Source organism: Corvus hawaiiensis, chromosome 9, assembly GCF_020740725.1.
Source record: "Corvus hawaiiensis isolate bCorHaw1 chromosome 9, bCorHaw1.pri.cur, whole genome shotgun sequence".
NCBI lineage: Eukaryota > Metazoa > Chordata > Aves > Passeriformes > Corvidae > Corvus > Corvus hawaiiensis.
In genome coordinates this window covers 630241-648310 of record NC_063221.1, presented here as the reverse complement: position 1 = coordinate 648310, position 18070 = coordinate 630241, and the positions used below count along the sequence as shown (strand labels likewise).

General features: G+C 40.6%; 1 protein-coding gene across 8 annotated transcripts in view; it reads left to right on the top strand.

The window, feature by feature from the left end:
* CEP350 (centrosomal protein 350) overlaps positions 1 to 18070 on the top strand; it is a 72705-nt gene that overhangs the window by 36120 nt on the left and 18515 nt on the right. For 6 of the 8 annotated variants that reach the window (XM_048313468.1, XM_048313470.1, XM_048313474.1 and 3 more), the window contains 12 exons: positions 798 to 934; positions 1308 to 1427; positions 1867 to 2033; positions 2507 to 2703; positions 3239 to 3423; positions 4295 to 4382; positions 4739 to 4885; positions 5674 to 5831; positions 9386 to 9508; positions 13098 to 13297; positions 15048 to 15259; positions 16470 to 16614. In XM_048313468.1, the coding sequence (XP_048169425.1) occupies positions 798 to 934; positions 1308 to 1427; positions 1867 to 2033; positions 2507 to 2703; positions 3239 to 3423; positions 4295 to 4382; positions 4739 to 4885; positions 5674 to 5831; positions 9386 to 9508; positions 13098 to 13297; positions 15048 to 15259; positions 16470 to 16614 (1879 nt within the window). The remainder of the gene's footprint in view (positions 1 to 797; positions 935 to 1307; positions 1428 to 1866; positions 2034 to 2506; positions 2704 to 3238; positions 3424 to 4294; positions 4383 to 4738; positions 4886 to 5673; positions 5832 to 9385; positions 9509 to 13097; positions 13298 to 15047; positions 15260 to 16469; positions 16615 to 18070) is intronic. The other 2 variants (XM_048313472.1, XM_048313473.1) reach the window with 2 other exon arrangements.

The following is an 18070-nucleotide window of genomic DNA, read 5'->3' as shown; positions in this document are numbered from 1 at the left end:
TGATGAGTGTGAACAGAACTGTTTCTTCACAGCTTGTGCACGTGTTGGAGCTCACCAAGGCTGGTTTTATGATGAGTAATGGAACTGTAGAATAATACTGATGTACTTGTTCTGGCCTCTGCCAAATATGTGAAGTTTAAATAATTTTTGAGTAGTCAAGAATGGCTTAAAGGAGCAGAAGAGCTCAGACACCTCAAATAGATGCAGTGTATTGGTCACTGAGAGTAGGTAGTGAGGTCTTGGATAAAGACAAAGAAACAATTGTAGTTTTTAGAGCTGAAGTGGATAGAAACTATTTAAGAAACAGTGCAGAAGAAACAGACAGCTTTTGTTTGGTGTAGGGTTTTAATCTCTTCCTTGCTTGAAGTTTGAAGTCTGAGCATAAGAGGTGCTAGTGGAGAGGCTGATGGGGATGACCTGGTCACTGATGCTGGGTCAGCAGAGTAGCTTTTCCATCTCCGTTCACAAGTGACTCCAGGTACTCAGTTGAACAGCTTTTTATTTTAACTGGAATACAGCAGTGGAAACATGAGTCACCAATGTGCTGGGAATATTTTTGAAAGTACACTGTAATTTATTATGTGTAAAGGAAGGGAGTGTGGAGGAATACGTATCCACAGAGCAGTATGCACCCCTACAACCAGAGGCGACGCGTGTAGTTACAAGCCACCGTAACCCCACATCTTACACAGTTGTTATAAATCACTAAACTGCCTCTCAGAATGATTATTTTCTCTTCCAGAAGCACTTTGATGCTGATAAGCTCACTGTATTCCCATGTTTTTTGTTGTGCTCAGATGACAGAATTAACACGGACGCAGATCTCGGACACTGTCAGTGCCCCAGCTGCTCCTGTCACCACCTTGTTTGACCAGCAGCGGCAGCACCATTCAGAGTTCCTGAAGCAGCTGAGGGCCCGAGCTGATACAAACAGGTTTGGCTTCATGTTTCACATCTTGGGAAGGGGGAAGTAAGATTTGTTAGGTTTTGCTTCACCTATTATTGCAGAAAACTTTAAGATGCCATAATGAGTTAGCATTTAAGATGAACTTAGATTCCATCTTTGTGCCCTTAATAGTGTACACCAAAGGTGGCATTAATTGGTTCTGTGAAACTCTACATAAAAGAGTAGAAAAAGATGATCTAGATGTTTTGTGGGATGATTTAACTAGTTTAAGCTTTAAGAAATCCTTTAGCAGAAATTTTAGCTGTTACTACTTCTAGTAAACTGATGAAAGCTCATGAAAACTGTATTACTCCTATGTTTAAGACAATGCAGATTTATCCCAAATGCTTTTCATTTCTAGGAAATGTGAGTCCGGTGCCATATCACAAGGTAAAGGCGAGACAGGTGACTCGAAACAGACATACTCACCAATGTTCGATAGTTACTCTGAGTCCTCAAGATCAAAGGTTCATGATCAGAGGTAAGAAGCTTTTTGTGTCCTATTCACTTACCTGATTTAGTTAGGTTCCATGAAGTTTCTCACATCCCTTCTCCAATCTTGAACTGGAAAAATTTTGTCCTCTGTAGTATTCCTGACTTGTAAAACAGAATTTCTAACTCATTCTTTTAAAATATGAAAGAAAATTTGTTTGCATTCGTTTATAATCACTACTCACTGCCAGGTGAAGGATGTGCATACCTTCAAACCACATGGATTTTAAGCTAGAGTGAAAAAACAATCAGTATTTTGATTAAACATGGAATTTTAAAGTAGCCAAGCTGCATTTTAAAACCAAAACCAAACCCTCTGCATGTTGTTTATTGTTGTGATGCTAATCATGTGTGTACAGTAGTAATGGTAATAAAAGTATTTTGAAATGTGCAAAGTCTTTTTAAAAAATCATGTCTTGATAACACAGTAATACCAGCAGCCGCCAGGAGAGTCCTTCCGTTCCGTCTTCTAAGGAGAACGAGAAGAAGCTTTCCCGTCGTGAGAAGACAGCCAGCAGCATTGAAGAGCAGGCTCAGACTGCTGCAGATGATTCCTTGCCCAGTGACAGTGTTTTGTCCCTGCCAGACGAAAAAGGTTGGTTGCACTGCTGGTATGTGCTGGGTCTGAAGGTGGTAAGGGGGGAGGGAGGGAGGGTGGTGCTGTTTCAGAACAAATTTCTGAAATAAATGAGGGAATGTGTGTGACGAAAGCTGAACCCCAGGTGAACGGTAGTCTCTTAAGAGTAACAAAGGATTGCACGGTGAGATGGGAACCTTTGAGGTCCTGCTGTGTTAGCTTAGCCAGATGCTCACTTGTTGAACCTGCAGGCACAACACCAGATGTTTCAGCAACTCCAGATGTGTTTATACCTGTGTACACAAGTCTGCTAGGTCTCTCAAAGCTGGATAACAGATGTCCTCTAACTCAAAATCCCTCTTTCCTAAACGCCCATTTTTCTACATTAGTTATCTCCCTGTCTTTCTGGCCCCCCTAACTTTACTGAGATGAGACAGACTAAAATTGCCTTCCTGGTGCGTACCTGAGTGTAAAGCTGATTTCTCCCTCAGATTCCGCTTCTGTTGCAACAGAGTACTCCCTGAAATTTGATGAGTCCATGACAGAGGATGAGATTGAAGAAAAATCTTTTCGGTCTTTGCTGCCCTCTGAGAGTCATCGCAGAAATAACCTGGAGAAGAAGCGGGGCAGTCGTGACGATTCTGATGAGGACGTGTCCCCAGACAAAACAGCTCTGTCATCTATCAAGGTAGATTGGGCAACCATAGTTAAGTTAAATTACATTAACTGAGCTGACATGGTTAAGCCAATAAGCTTCAAGCGAGCTGTTCTTAGCTGTGTTTGCAGAGTTGAGGGTTCTTTTCCTCCCTGTGGTTCTCTGAGCATCTCAAAACACAGAGGTGTATGAATCATGCTGTATGTCACTGTTGTGCAAGTGTGATGACTTATGGAAGAGTCCATCCAGGCCTCTACCTTGTGGCTTAGGAGGAGTGACTACTTGGGGTAGGTTTTAAAAGCCCAGTGGATTAAGTCCTCCAACTATGCTAACACACAGCTAGGAAATACAAGAGGATGCCTCATCTCTCTGGCCAAAACCTCCCAAAACTGTCGCACAGCACAGGGCAGAAAAAGCTGGCCTGCAGAAAGCTCAGAGAAGAAACAGCTTCCCTTCCTGCTTCTATTTTTGCGTATCTTTGTATATACCCACACACACGAGCACTTTGTAATTGAAAAAATGCCTTGGCATTTCTGTCTTACCATGCCAACTTTGTCTTTCCTTCTAGGAGCTAAGCATGCCATTCTCAGGGGGGCAGGATAGCTTCTCTAAGTTTACCATGGAGATGGTAAGACAGTACATGAAAGAGGAGGAAATGCGAGCAGCTCATCAGTCCTCGCTGCTCCGGCTCCGGGAGAAGGCTCTCAAGGAGAAGACCAAGGCAGAACTGGCTTGGCTGGAACACCAGAAAAAGTAAGGCAGCTCTGAATATATGTTACTGCTGACTGACCATTCCCTTCTACTTTTCAAGGTTTTGTTTCCACCTTACCTCTCCCTTATTAAGTATTAATGGTTGAACTAATCTTCTGATGTCAGTATTCTGTACAATTGTTACTGGGACTTGGAAAGAACAGGACTCAGGTTATAAGTGTGCTTTGATATCTACGTTGAATGTGGTTTGATTAAGAGAATGTCACTGAAACAGTAGAAGATCAGATGTTTGTTGTCCATTAGAGAAGGTAGTTGCCAAGTGTAGTTGCTAACTCTACATATCTTAATCCAGGAAGGTATAGAATTGTCAAACAGTTTGACCTTTCTTTTCTTGATGTGTATCTGAGGTCATTTTAGTTGACTCAGGCCACACTTTGTGAATCTGGATACATCTTGTACTTAGTGATTTGTTTCCAATCTAAGATCTGTTTTTTCCTGAAGTCCACTTGAAGTACCCACTGATACTAGTGAACAGCAGTGGCCAGATTTAATCAGTAATTTTCTCAGCATGAGAGTACCATTGTTCAGCAGACATTTTCTTACAATTTCTTGTTATTGTGGATTTGACAAAGGTAGTGAGCCAAGTGTCTTTCCTTTTGTGTTTCTCAAACGGTGAGGTGAGTGTGCTACCTCTGCAGAGCTTCTGCCCATTCTTGTGAGATCTCCTACTCCCTGCACCAGCCTTTTTACTGTGCCTGTCTGACCAAACAGTGCAAAGTATTCCACCAGAGAGCATGCCAAGGATTTTTCACTTTAAAGGCCTGTTGTGCACTTCTTCCATGTTACTTTACTATTATAAAGTAATCTTATTACTTTATTTTTACTTCTCTTCTTTCTTCCAATCTATTTGCAGGCATTTGCGAGACAAGGGAGAGGATGATAAGATGCCTCCTATTCGAAAGAGGCAGCGTGGTCTGCTGCTGAGATTACAGCAGGAAAAGGTAAGGGATGCCCTCTAGGAAAGTCCTGTTGAAAGCCATGTGTACCCATTAAATGTTTCAGGTACTGTCAATATAGGAATAGAGAACCAGCAGTATTTCTTACCTGTAAGTTTTATTTGCATTTCTGTCATATTCAGCACGTTGTTCTAAATGGTCCTTCTCTATCTGTAATCTCATGCTTCAGACTCTGAAGTATTAATTGATCTTCAGTTCTTTGCTACTGAAGTTCAACCTAGTTCCTTCCTCATGTAATTGCAGTCATGTCAAACCCATAGGAAGGGCACTGTGGCAGTTTTGAGTGTGTTCTTGAGAGAGGTCTGTCAGTGTTCTTATGCTGAATCTTTTATCCCTAAAAGGCAGAAATTAAGCGTCTTCAGGAGGCAAACAAGGCTGCTCGGAAGGAGAGGCAGCTCATCCTGAAACAGCAGGCAGAAATCGAGCGAATCCGTCAGACTACAATGAAACTGCAGGAAAAACTGAAGTCTGCAGGAGAAAACAAGCTGGTGAGTGTTCAGCACAGAAGCTGGAGTCTTCCCTCTTCAGCTATGCAGCTTCAGTGTTTATAGGAATGGGAAGCTACTAGATTGGACCTATCACTTGGAAGTTTTGTCTGCCTGAAATGGTCTCACTGCTTTATCTCAGCAATTTCTGTTTAATTGCTTTAGAGCATCACTCAAGGAAATGCCTTTGGAGAAGTTGCAAAATGTTTTAAATGCACAGTAGATGGTGTTTGTTCATTCTCAGGCTGAACTAATGACTTTAGGAATGTGAGTTTTTTGATGCTTAGATCTCTCAGGCTTTGATTTTTGTTTGATTATTTGTCAGGCCCAAACTCCTAAATATAAGCACTAATCCCAAAACTTCCTGCTGTGTTAGTGTAATTATGCTAAGTTTCTTGCATCTACTTTAGAAGGCAGCAAAATGAGGTTTTGGTAACTGGCTGCCTCCTTACAACATTTTAAGAAGACACAAGTTTAATAGTAATACTATAGAAAAGATTGGTTTCCTGTTTGGGTAACTGAATTCTGGTGGTTTGTTGTTTTGGGGGTTTTTTTGGGGGTGGTTTTTTTTTGGTTCTGGATACAGTTAGGAGAAAACTTAAATTGTGGAGAGAAAGGGTGTACTAAAAAGCTGTGTGTCAAATAAAAATGAGGTTGGAAAATGAAGTTAAATCTGCAAGTGGACAGACTTTTCTGAAGTAGTGTTTTATGTAATCTAGAGAGAAGCAAGCTAAATTAACACAATTTTTAAAGGATTGTAGAATATTCTTATTTTAACACTTTAATTGCAGGAGCTTCCCAGCGAGGATGACATCAAGCAGAGCAATGGTTCCAGCCCACTTCCAACTGATGCAGAAACACGCAGCCCTTCCCCAATCTCCATCTCCAGCAGTGAGACCAGCAGCATCATGCAGAAACTTAAAAAAATGCGCAGCAGAATGGATGAAAAGTAACTATATCTTTTTTTCTTTTACAAAAGTTTGCTATTTTAATGATTGGTTTGGCTCGCATCTGCACTAAAAATGGCCATCAGAAATATTAGTGGTGTTGATATCACGCACGCTTTGATCTGAATTGCCTGAAAAACAGCTGATTGGAAGCATGAATAAAACTATATTAATCTTTGAATATAATGTAAAGGCTACAGTTCTTGCATGAGTACTAAGATTCAAACATTATGGCGACCAAGTGGTCAAGGTTTTATTGTAGAAGATTGGGTTTAATATTCTTTGTGCTTGGTAGAGTTGGTAAAAGCACATCAGCTTAAGAGATGTTGATATTTGTAGGTACAAGGAATGTGGATGGGTTCCAGCTTCACTGCACAGCTTGTCAGAGTTTCTCTTGCAATGAGAGATCTGAAGTCAAATGGTCAAAATGGTGCCTTTATTTTGTATCTCCCCTTTTACCTTAAAGAGGAAAAAACATAGGGAGTGAGACTCTGGAATTACAGTGCCAATTTTTATCTTGAATTGAAATGTGACTTAGAATAGCAATTGTCATGCAACAACTAGTAACTGAGTTTCAGGTCTGGCTCACAGAAAGGCACTGAGGTTGTCAGGTATGTGATTTCTATCTAATTATCCAGCTGCTGAATTTTAATTCTGATTGCATTAAAACCAGCTAGGATGAATTCTTTAATATTTTCTTTATTAACGGAGGTGGTCTGTATTAATGGAGGTAGTATGTATGTGACTGAGAAGATATGTGGTTCACAGGTTGGAAGACTGTTGAAAATGTTTGTTAGGCTCCAGAGGAAATAACAAAATCTATGTGCAGTTCCTGGGTCTGAAAACCTAAAATGAATCTCCTGATTTCACCTTTTAAATTGTTTTAGATAAAAAATTATTTCTGCAGCCTTTCGGTGGAGGAATTATTTGTGTGCACGAAACATCCCAAACACTTTACCCACCTGTGCTCATTAGTTTGAAGCCCTAAATTCTTATTTGAGACTAATCCATTGAAAGTCTGGCTTCTGCCAGTTGCCACAAGAAATAGTCTTTGCTTAAACAATTATTTTGAGCTTAGAACCACGATAGTCACTGCACTTTAGTCCGTGTGGGTGATCTTTGTAATGTGTTTTCTCTTGAGACTCCAAACACAGCTGGATAAAACATCACAAAAGCAAGCAGTGCCATGTAAAGGCCAGCTGTCCTTGGCTCCTTAGCAGCCTGTTTGCTTGCAATCATTTGAGAAGCACATTTCCCACACATGCATGTATTTGAATATAATGAAAATAAAACCCAGTAGCAGTAAGGGAGGCTTTGGTATAAGTAGGAAAAACTAAAAACATGTTGTAGTTTCATGGCCTCCGTGTCTAGCCTGAGTCGATGGCTGTTTTATTCGGACTCCTCTGGTAGCATCTGGTAAACCCAGCTGCCAAAATCACTGATCATTAAAAGGTTCTGAGGTGACATATTTCCAGACTAAACTCCTGACATTCCAAGCTGTATGAAAACCACCCCATCATCATAGTGGCAAATTCTCAAAGTATCTTTTGAGACTGGTAAATGGCTTAAGATGGGGACTTGAAAAGCTTGTGAGTTGTAGGCCATGTTGACTTCTAGGGTTTCAAGAAAATAATTTTTTTCTTCTGATCCTATTTTTTTGTTAAAAGAGTGTCTTTATCTTTTTTCCCACACAAGATTCAACAAATTTCAAATGGTGATAAAAAAAACAATCTGCAGCTTATGAATTTTGAGACATAGTAATGTAGTGGTTACTAAAAGCGATGACAAATATACTTGTATATTCAAGGCTTCCTTTGCCACTTGTTATCAGGTAGTGGCTTTGTCAATATTGGTCTTGAAATCTTATTTTTTCGAAGTACCTTCATTTCTAAGCAACATTTACGATTGCATAAAGACTTACATATTGATAATTGTTACTATTGCAAGGGATAGTAGCAGATATAAAGTATGTTCTACCTTTAAAGATATTTTAGTCCTCATTTGGTTATTATTTTATGTAGTTGGAAATATTGCTCACCTGGAGAATACTTTTCAAAAGCTGGATACCAGGATTTGAGATGGTAGAACAAATGGAAATTCTGTGTGATATATATGATCATACATTTTTGGTTTTATGGTTTTAAATGTCTTGGGTTTTTGTACGTGTTCAGAGGAGGAAGTATTTTGTGTAAGCGTAAATGATTCTCTGAAACTTGATTTTCCTATCGTACAGTTGCTGCACACCTTTGGCAGGTGTTTTGGTAGTGATAGCAGTGCTTATTGATTGAAAAACAGTGCTGACTTGTTCTTTTTTTTAATATCCTGGTTTGTAAAACACATAAAACAATAGAGTAATATGTTTAGTGTAGGATGTAATGATAGCAAGCTGCCATTTGAGGGGAATCGGGGTGGGAAATAGGGCACAAGGGATGAAGCTGAATGATAAATACAAAGGCACTAGAGGAAGGAATTGGGAAAGCCTGCTATGCTGGATTTGCTGTACTCCATAGCAAGGTGGAAATCCTTTGGCTTCCTTACTTAGGAGGCAGCTTTAATATTTGTTTTCTGCTAAAAGGGGAATGAAAGAATAGCTCTGTTTTCGTTTTAACTAATGAGTCTGTGTAGCCTGCATGTGAACAGGAGCATGCTCTGTCAAAGAGAATTAACCACCTTCCCTTGGCTTTCCTTGCATATGCAGCATTAATGATAATCTGTGCAATAATGGATTAAATGCTTTTTTTCATTTGCTTTTCCTTAGCGTGCTTCTTAGCTTGCGTTGTAGTTGATAGAGCTAAATGGAGCATGGTATTTTTCTATAAATTTGATAATTCATTAGGAATTAGCTTAAAATGGTAATACTTTCAAGAAATACCATTTTAAGCAGAGCTGTAAGTTATGGAGATTTTTTTAAAAGCAGTTAGTACTTCAGATGAGATATATGAATATTCTGAGATCAAGTCTGTACTTTGTTGCAAAAAATCCCAGTTAGCAGCTAGGGTGTGAATGGCAGGTATATCTTGGACTCTTCCTGGAACGGTTTATGTTTTAAAAGTAAATTATTTAATCTCTTTTTTCTTTGCTCTTTCACTGGTGCTTACCTTACTGTAGAAATAATTTTACTGAGGTTTCGCCAGGTGAATGAAAATGTGTTTGAAGTTTCAGACCAGCAAATTGTTGATATTGCAAAACCAGCGTGCTCATTAATACCAATAATTAACTCTTTTGAGAGAATAGCATGAGAAAGGTCAGGCTGAGATATATTAACTGGTGCTTGTGGAAATCTGCATCAAAGTAATAAAACTCTCCGAAATTTGAAGAAAAATACAGCAGTGTGAAAGTCGCTTGTCTTTCATTAACAGAAAACGAAGTGTTGTAAGTGTATGTTCTATAACCTTCTGCATAACAGTGTATAGTTTTTGTACTGCAGATGTTGGGTATTAACTATACAATGTTAAATGCAATTAATTTTAAAGTTCTTTGCTAGATGCTATCCTTTTCTCATTCTTTCTGTCTTAATTGCTATCTTAGTTTTAAACTCTTCCTCCTTATTTTGTAGACACTGCTCTCCTGTTCACTACTTCTTCTCTGTCTTTACGTCTCACCACTGGGCCTCTCTCAGTGTCTGTTTTCCCAACCTCCATCCCAAATTCCAGCTGTATATCTACAACCAATTGGTCAGGTAACTGTATATTTCTCCAGTGATAGACTCTTTGATAGAGCATGCTCTGTTCAGTCCTAGAAAGTCCAGAGGTTCTTCAGCAGTGGGTGTGTTTGACACTTGCCTCACTGTTTCCAGATCTTTATCAATGACATAGACAGGGGGATGACTCCACCCTCAGCACCAAGCTGAGCAGTGCAGTTGAGCTGGAGGGAAGGGATGCTGTCCACAGGGACCTGGACAAGCTTGAGGAGTGGGCCAGCGTGACCCTCAGGAAGGTCAACAAGGCCCAAGCGCAAGGCCCTGCACGTGGGTCAGGGCAATTCCCAGTATCAGTTCAGTCTGGGGAATGAATGGATTGAGAGAAGGACTTGGGGATGCTGATGGACCAAAAAATTGGACATGACTCGGCAGTGTGCACTTGCAGCCTGGAAAACCAACTCTATTTTGGGCTGCTTGGAAAAACGTCTCAGCAGGTCAAGGGAGGTGGTTCTACCCCTCCACTCTGCTCTGGTGAGACCTCACCTGCAGTCGTGTATCCAGCTCTGGGGTCCCCAGTGCAAGAAGGACGTGGACCTGTAGGAGCAGGTCCAGAGGGAGCCACAAAAAATCAAAGAAGGGGAACACCTTTCCTATGAAGACGGGCTGAGAAAGTTGGGCTTGTTCAGTCTGGAAAAGAAGAGGCTCCAGGGAGACCTTATTGTGCCTCTTCAGCATATACAGTGAGGTTATAAGAAAAATGGAGAGAGACTTTCTACCGGGGCCTGCAGTGGTAGGGCAAGGGGTAGTGGTTTTAGACTGAGAGAGGGTAGATCTAGATTAAATATACAGAAGTTCTTTTCTGGGAGATTGGTGAGGCACTGGCACAAGGTCACCCTGAGAAACAACCTGTCCCATCCCTGGAAGTGTTCGAGGCCAGGTCAGCTGGGGCTTTGAGCAACCTGGTCTAGCAAAAGGAGTTCCTGCTCATGGTAGAGGAGTGAAACTAGATGATCTTTAATGTCCTTTCCAACCCAAACCATTCCAGGATTCTAATCTCTTATTCCTGCTATGTTCTGGCAGGCAGACAGTTCACTTTGCTCCCGCTGTCTGGTTACTACTTCAGAATAGCTGCTGAAGCCGCATAGTTTGGGCTTATAGTCAGTATACCTTAAAATGTACAAGTACAGTTTAGAGCAGCAGGTCAATACTAATATTTGAAATGCATGGATAGAATGTGTGATGTTAGCACCAGGAAACAGACTTTGAAATCACGCTGCTGCAATCTGAGTGCTGCTGCTTCCTCATTGCTCCCCCACATTTCCAGCTGTGTAGATGCCAGATGTGCTTTTGCAATTTTTTTTCTGCTTTTGAGAATAAATGTGTACGCTTGGTATTGCAACTGGAACCCTCTAGACTGCAACAAATATTAAGGCAATGCATCTGCTATTTTGTGGCTCTGGCCTTTAAAACCCCAAGGTTATGAAAGGGTCTGCATCTTTGGCCATGCTGCTTTGATCCTCCTCTTTTTGTGGGTTTTTTGTTGGAATCCTCTTTGTCTCCCATCACTTCTGTTGACTTATTTTTCTTATTAAGTAATTCTTATGTGGTAATTATTTTCATGGCAATTTCATTGATTCTTCTCCTGTTTGTGGTCTTCTAGGTTAATTCATTTGACATCTGCTTTTAAGGAGACGTGCTCCTTTGAATCCATTTATTTCAGACTTTCTCTTGCATTTTATTTCAACTGGGCTTACCTCTCTCAAGATCCAGTAAACTGCAAAACTTTCTGGTGGAATCAAACAGTAGGTGAAGAAAGAAGAAAAAGTTGCTTTTTGTATTGAGGTTATTGCAATAATAACCTCCATAACAAGTTCCAAACGTATGATCTACTGGACTAATTGGAACTGATGTGTGTGTGAGAGTAAGAGTGGCTAAATCTGATAGTGCTGGTGAAAGACACAACATTGTCATGGCTGTCCCTGTCATGTTTGTAATGCAATTACTGTTGGTAGTTTGCTCTGTTAATGATACCAGCCTGTCAGTTTTGCCTGAGTGTAGACCATGTTTGATGCTTGTCTGTAGAAAGTGATAAAATAATGCACAAAATCATGGAATCTGTCAGCTTCAAGATGGCAGATGTTCAGAGATCTTCTGGTTTTCACCTCATCTTGTTTTGACCATCAGAAAGAAGATTGTGAGCATCTCTTACTGTCTTCTGAAACTTTTTATGTCATAACTTGGTCCCTTTGTCTGAATCTGTCTTAGAGGAGGACTTATCTGAATCTTAACCTTTCTGATCAGCTGCCAGCTCACTTTTCCAGGGAATAGAACAAACACTAAGTAAGCAAACAAGAAATGTCCCTTAGCAGGCAAGACCTGCACATGAGTCACTTGGCCATTCCAGTCTCTGTAAATAAAAGGGTTTTTTGAAATGTGAGAGATTAAAAAGCACAAGTGAGATTATTATCTGCTTTGCAGCTTAAAAACTTTGATGCTAAGTGCTTAGGCTGGCTTGAAAATTATAAAGACATTCGCAAAAATGAAGCATCACAAGTCTTTGAAGTCTGCCTTTTACAGCACCACAACTTCTGTACCAATGACAAACTCTCTCTAGCTGGCAAGCCGTGTACTTTCTACAGAGTGATTCTGTGACTTCTTGACGTTTTCAGCGTAGGACGTGAATGGATTGATGGGCACTCTTCTCTAGACTTGGCATGCCAGAGGAAGCGTGTGCAATTGATGTTGAACTTGCTTCCAATTTACCGTCTGAAAGGTTAAGTGCTATGGTCTTGGTTACTTCAATGCTCAGAAATGAGACAAGGGCTGGCAAAAAGAACAAGTGTGTGCACACAAACCTATTCATCCCTACGAAATCCTGGGAGAGTTTTGTCAATTCTAAGGTTTCATCTTAAAATCACCTAAGAGCTATTTGTCAGAAAGAAAATATCTGCTAATTTTCAGCATGAGCTTTAATTTTTTTTTCTTCTTAAACTACCAGCCAGATATGTTAGTAGCTGGGAAGAAACAATCTGGCATCGTTATTCTCTTGATGCTGTCAGCTCACAATTAACATTCCAAGTGTGGCAAGCCATAGAGATGATGCTTCAAGGAAGAAGGATTAAAGCTCCAGGAGGACTATTAATATAGAATCACCTTCTCTTATATTTACATATTTGGAAAAAACTGTGGGGCAAGTGAGGTTACAATTTTTCTGTCATTGGGATTAGCAAAAAAGAAAAGTTCATTTTTCAAGTGGTCACAGCTTTCTAGAAGGTTCCAGTTTAATACCATAGGTACTTTTCATGTCCTGAAATTGGGAACTTTTTCTGTTCAGTTTAGTGTGTAATTTGTAGCACTTTTAATGATTTTGAAGATTTTAAAAATGTAAACAGCCTGTTTACAGTATGATATAGCCATTACTTCCTGCAGAGAAAAGAAGCCTTGTCTACTTGTAGGGTTTTCTCAGCAGCACACCAGAAGTCTGGGAGATAGTAGTTATTGTGGGTGTTATCCTAGAAAGCAAACTGAACAAGTACGGTTCTGGCAATGGCAGCAGTCGAGTATCTGGGTGTTGGGGTCTCTGGGTGTGGCTGGCTGCTTTGCCATTGGCCTCTGCTCTGCCTGGCAGGTTCCTCACTAAGCGGGAGCAGAAGCTGATGCAGCGCCGCCAGCACGCGGAGGAGCTGCTGGAGTGGAAACGCCGCCTGGATGCGGAGGAGGCAGAAATACGGCGGATGGAAAAGCAGGCTCTGGCTGCCTGGGACAAAGAGCTGCTCAAAACCAAAATACCCAAGAAAGAGCTGGGGGATCAGAGAACTGAGCCCAAAGGTAATGGGAAATGGAGGGCAGTGACACATATGACAAGAGTCAAGCATAATTTGACACAGGGATGGCTTAGGTTTGCAGTTGTTTCCTTTTCTGATGTTTTGGTTGTTTTCTGGACACTCCTAGAATCTCAGTTTCTGCACTCTGTAGCCTGTTTTACACCATAGTTAAATGTGTATTTCTCCTTTGCTGTGTATCTTCCCAAGTGAAAAGTGCAGCATAAGCCCATTGGTCACTTCTACATACAATTTTTAAACTATATTTCTGTCTTCCAAAGCAGAAATACTGCAATATGGCATGATCTTTTGCTGGTAGTCTTCTGAACTTAACTCTGTTAAAACCATTTTCCCCAGTAGTGAGCAAAGTGTCTCTCCCTGTTAGCTTTAGTACTGTTTGTGAGGATGGCTCCTGTCAGGGGCTGCTTTGCCATTGTCTGTGTTTTCCAAAAATTGAAACAGGTTTTTTTTCCCCTCCATTGTTAATGCAACCTGTTTGAAATGTGTAGCTGTAGTGAAGTATGCTAGGATCTAATTAGTATAAATTATGCTATTGTGAGGGAAAATTGAATTCCCAGATGCTGGAAGCTACAGCTTTACAGTTGAGTTTTAAGTGGACCATGCAGAAGCACAGGGATTGAATTGCAGTGAGAGAAAATAATTTCAGGGATTGTTCTAAAAACATACCTATTTTCCTTTTTCCCCCACTTTGCTGAAAGTAGGCAGCACATCCTTTGAATGTGCAAAGGGAATTCAGAATACTGCCCTATTACACTTGTTGCTGAAAGCAGTCATGCGGATTTTAGACATTGTAAGACATTTTAAAGATGATACGTGTATGAGTCAGTACGTTCCAATGAGCAAAAATTCAGCACAAATGCTGAATTCTCATCAATAAGTGAGGAAATAGCCTTGCTTTCTACTGATTGTGTCTACCAGTAAGCATTGGAGCTCAGCCCTGCTTCAGAAGGAAAAGTTCCTCTCCCCAGCCTTCGCTCAGACACTGAATAGTTCTCCATGGCTGCCTCAGTAATGCTGTGACTCCTACAGAACTTAGTAAACAGGAATATTGAAAACCCAACTTATTATTTTGTTTGTTGCCATTTGAGAGACTCATGATGAAATCATAACATTAAAATGTTTTCTGCAACTACTGTAAAGGAAGCAATCAATTCTAAATTCAAGATCTGGCCTGCAGATTATATGCTCCTCCATGACTTCTTCAGACTAATAGTGACTCTTGCTTCTGTATGGTCAACTGGAAGGACAGGTTTCCCTAATAATCTTTTTGGAGTGTATTGTCTGGAAAATGTTAGAATATCCTGAAAACCTCTTTATTTTAGATACTTAGCAATCACTAAGAATCTTGGGCAGTTTTCACAGGTGCACAGCATCATTTGGGTTGGAACAGGCCTCGTGAGATCATAAAGTCCGACCTCTTAACTGATACCACCTTTCCAGTTAGATCAGGGCACTAAGTGCCACATCCAGGTGTATCTTGAACACAAATCATAGCTTTAAGTCATACTTCTCTGGAAGCAGGCTTGTTCCTGCTAAACATTTCACCATCAGTGTGTCTAGGTGAGTGCAATAACGCTTGTTTGACGTGTACTGGTAGCAGTTACTACTTTATATGCAGGCAGCATAGAAAGTTTGCCTTCAACCTTGTATGCCTTCAGCCTTATATGCCTTCAGCCTCTGCATGTAAGATGGTGCAAGTTCTGATGTGCCTTGTTTTTCCTCCTGTTGAATCTCAGAAACAGCTAGTGAGGAAGAGTCTCCAGTGCCTTCTTGCTCTCATCTGAATAGTGAAAGCTCTATCCCAGAAGATCTTGGCAGTCTGGCTGCTGAGTCTGTCCCGTCAGAGCCCATGGGCCATGAACAGCCAGAAAGCCCAGATCAGAGTACAATTAATGAAGAAATGGCTTATTCTGAAGAGTTCAAGTCCTCTTCCTCGCCTGGCAAACTGGTGAGTGAGCTGTTCTTACACACTATCAGAGAAGTAGCAAGTATAGCCACCCCAGTTGTCAAAGTAGAGATTAAACTATTCATTAAATCTGTTTTCTGTGCTTGTGATACCACTTCACATTACTGTGTGTCGTCATTGTGATCAGACGTGTACTTTGAACTCTTGGGGAAATATTGTTTCCGCACAGAGTTAGATATTTTTAAACTTGTGGGTAGTCTTGCGAAACATTTTGCGTATGTCACGTAGGTATGCAGTGCTAAGTGGTGGAACACTGACCCAGTTTACCAGTGTGAATTAGCTGTAGGCTAGCTTGTTGCCATTGTATAAATTCTTGGAGGCCATGGAAACTATGCTCTGTTTTTCCACTTTGCCTTGTTTGCAAGTAGTGTATCCCAAAGTGCAGCTATGGGATGAAGAAGCAGACCTGTAACCTCATGCACAGTCCTTTGCGTTTCAGATTAAGTCTGCTTGCTGCTTAATTCTGCCTTATTGTTCTATTCCAATGGCTATTTCTAGTTGGATGATAATTTTGATGAGTTTCATCCTAATTTTGTCCTGTGCTTAATAAGACAGAAAATGCAGTGTCTGTGGGGTAAAAGAAATGCTTATCTAGACGTATTACAAACACTTTCTTTGCAGATTTGCTGAGAAGATAATAATAAAATGTCTAATATATGCCAGAGGTTATGTCCAAGGTGTGTTAAAGGTTTGTAGGATAATGTTGAAGTGTTAAGCAGCATTTTGCAGGAACATTTGCTCTTTGAATTTTTGCCTGGCCTCAGAAAAATAGTGCTCTATAAATAGTTGTTTCACTGATTCAGAATGTCATCTTGCACCCCTTACATAAAGTGGTTGATTTCATTAGTTTATTTACTAGGAGTTCCTATTGCTGCGGATGTAACCAAATAAGATGACACAAATGTATTGAACACCTGTGAGTCAGAGCCATGTCAGTTCACTTAGGTGGTAGTAGAGTAGTCTAAGCAGGTTTATTGACATCTAGGCTCAAAGTAAGCAGTCAGTTATTGCTGCTCTTGGTATTTTTGTTTTACTGTCTAGCAAAGATTAAATTCTTCTTAAGGTCTTCGTATAGCTACTATTGTTTGAGATGCTCTCTTGTCTTGCTGTTCTATCTTTGTAACTGGCTCCTGATGACAGTGATCTTCTACTTTCAAACTGCAATTACTTATTTATCCTTTTCTTCTCTTAGTCTCCTCCCAAAAGCAGCATATCTGTATCAAAGCAAGACTCCAGCAAAGGCAGCCACAGAACTGGAGGACAGCTACGTTCACCTGTGAAGTCTCATCAGACGTCTCACAACTGGTCTGATGAATCTTTATCTATGACACAGTCAGGTAAGTGTAATATCCACTTGGGTTTAAATTGCTTTTTCAAAGCTTTTGCTTTTAACAAACTTGAAATGCAGACATAGGTGGGGGAGGCAGACAAATTCCTGGAAATTGCCAGGGCTTGGGGTTGGTGGGAGTATTTTCCCATTATGTAATTTGATCTCTTGAGCTGAAGGTTTATACATTATCTCTTCTTGTAGAAAGTAGTGCAGGTTCTGCAAACACACATGGAGAAGGTAAGAGTCAATAGTTAAGGTGGTCCTAGAATTTAAAAATCCCTTCTTGGGCACCCAGCGTGGCTCCAGAAGCAGTACAGCTCTGTTACATGGCAGTATGGGGGAGACCCCTGGGCCTGCTCTTCCATGTGCAGAATCAGTGGATGCTTCAGGACACAGGAGTTTATTTTTGGAGGAGAGTTTGGTATATGTGCAGGGCCTAAGGTGGCATTTTGAAGTATAAAATAAAAGATCTACTATACAGACTCATTATACCCTTTGTCCAGTACCCAAGCTGGCTGCCAGTAAATGCTGAGGGGAGGAATACTGGAAGTGAAGTGGAACAGAGCAGCCCTTTCCCTGCTGTGCTCTCAGTCATGTGGATTGCAGGGGTTCCTGAGCCACCATCCCGTGGGTCACCATCGTCCACGCTGCTCACCTGGGAAGTCTGTTTTGACTCTTTCTATGCTTTCAGGCTCTAGAACATCTTGTTTTCCACAGTGCAATTGATAGAGCACCACACAATACTTCTTAGCAAATGAGATAGCATTTTCCTCCTTGGTTTTTTTCTTAATGAAAAGTCTTTAGTGGAGAAAGAATTAAAAGGGTTCTCTTGTGTGTACTGGCTGTTGTTTGTGATGGTTGGTAACTTACTGTGAGAAACACCTAGGTATTTGCACTGAGTAATTTGTGTTGCAATTCTGTCTTGAGAGCAGGTTTCCAACCCAGTGAAGCTTTCAGCACCTGGATAAAGTTATTTTCAAGCTCTGAAACAGCAGTCATATAAGGAAGCCATTATGAAATGTAGAGCAGGCAACAGTGATCATGAAAATAAACTTGTGCAAAATAAAACACTGACAGGCTTTGATTTCAGATTCTAAAGAAAGGTGTGAGAGGTGGGAAGTCAATCAGGATGGTGCTGCTTTCACAATAAATCATTCCATTGTAAAGAGACAAATGTTCTAGCCTGCTGAGTAGCAATGAAGTCATTGCCCTGTCAGTCTGATGCATGCATAGACAAGATCGTCAAAGATGAAAGCATGTGCAGATCTTTCCCTTATGAGCTGATCAAGAAATGCTGTAATTACATAGTGGTCACTTACTGTTAGGGAGGAGCTGTTAATTACAGTGGCATCGCAAAGTGCTCCTGATTAGCAAGTGAGGTTCCATTCTTTTGGGGGTTTTTTTTGTTTTTTTTTTTAATTCTTTAAATGGTTAGCAACAGTTGTTAATGCAAAAAGAATACA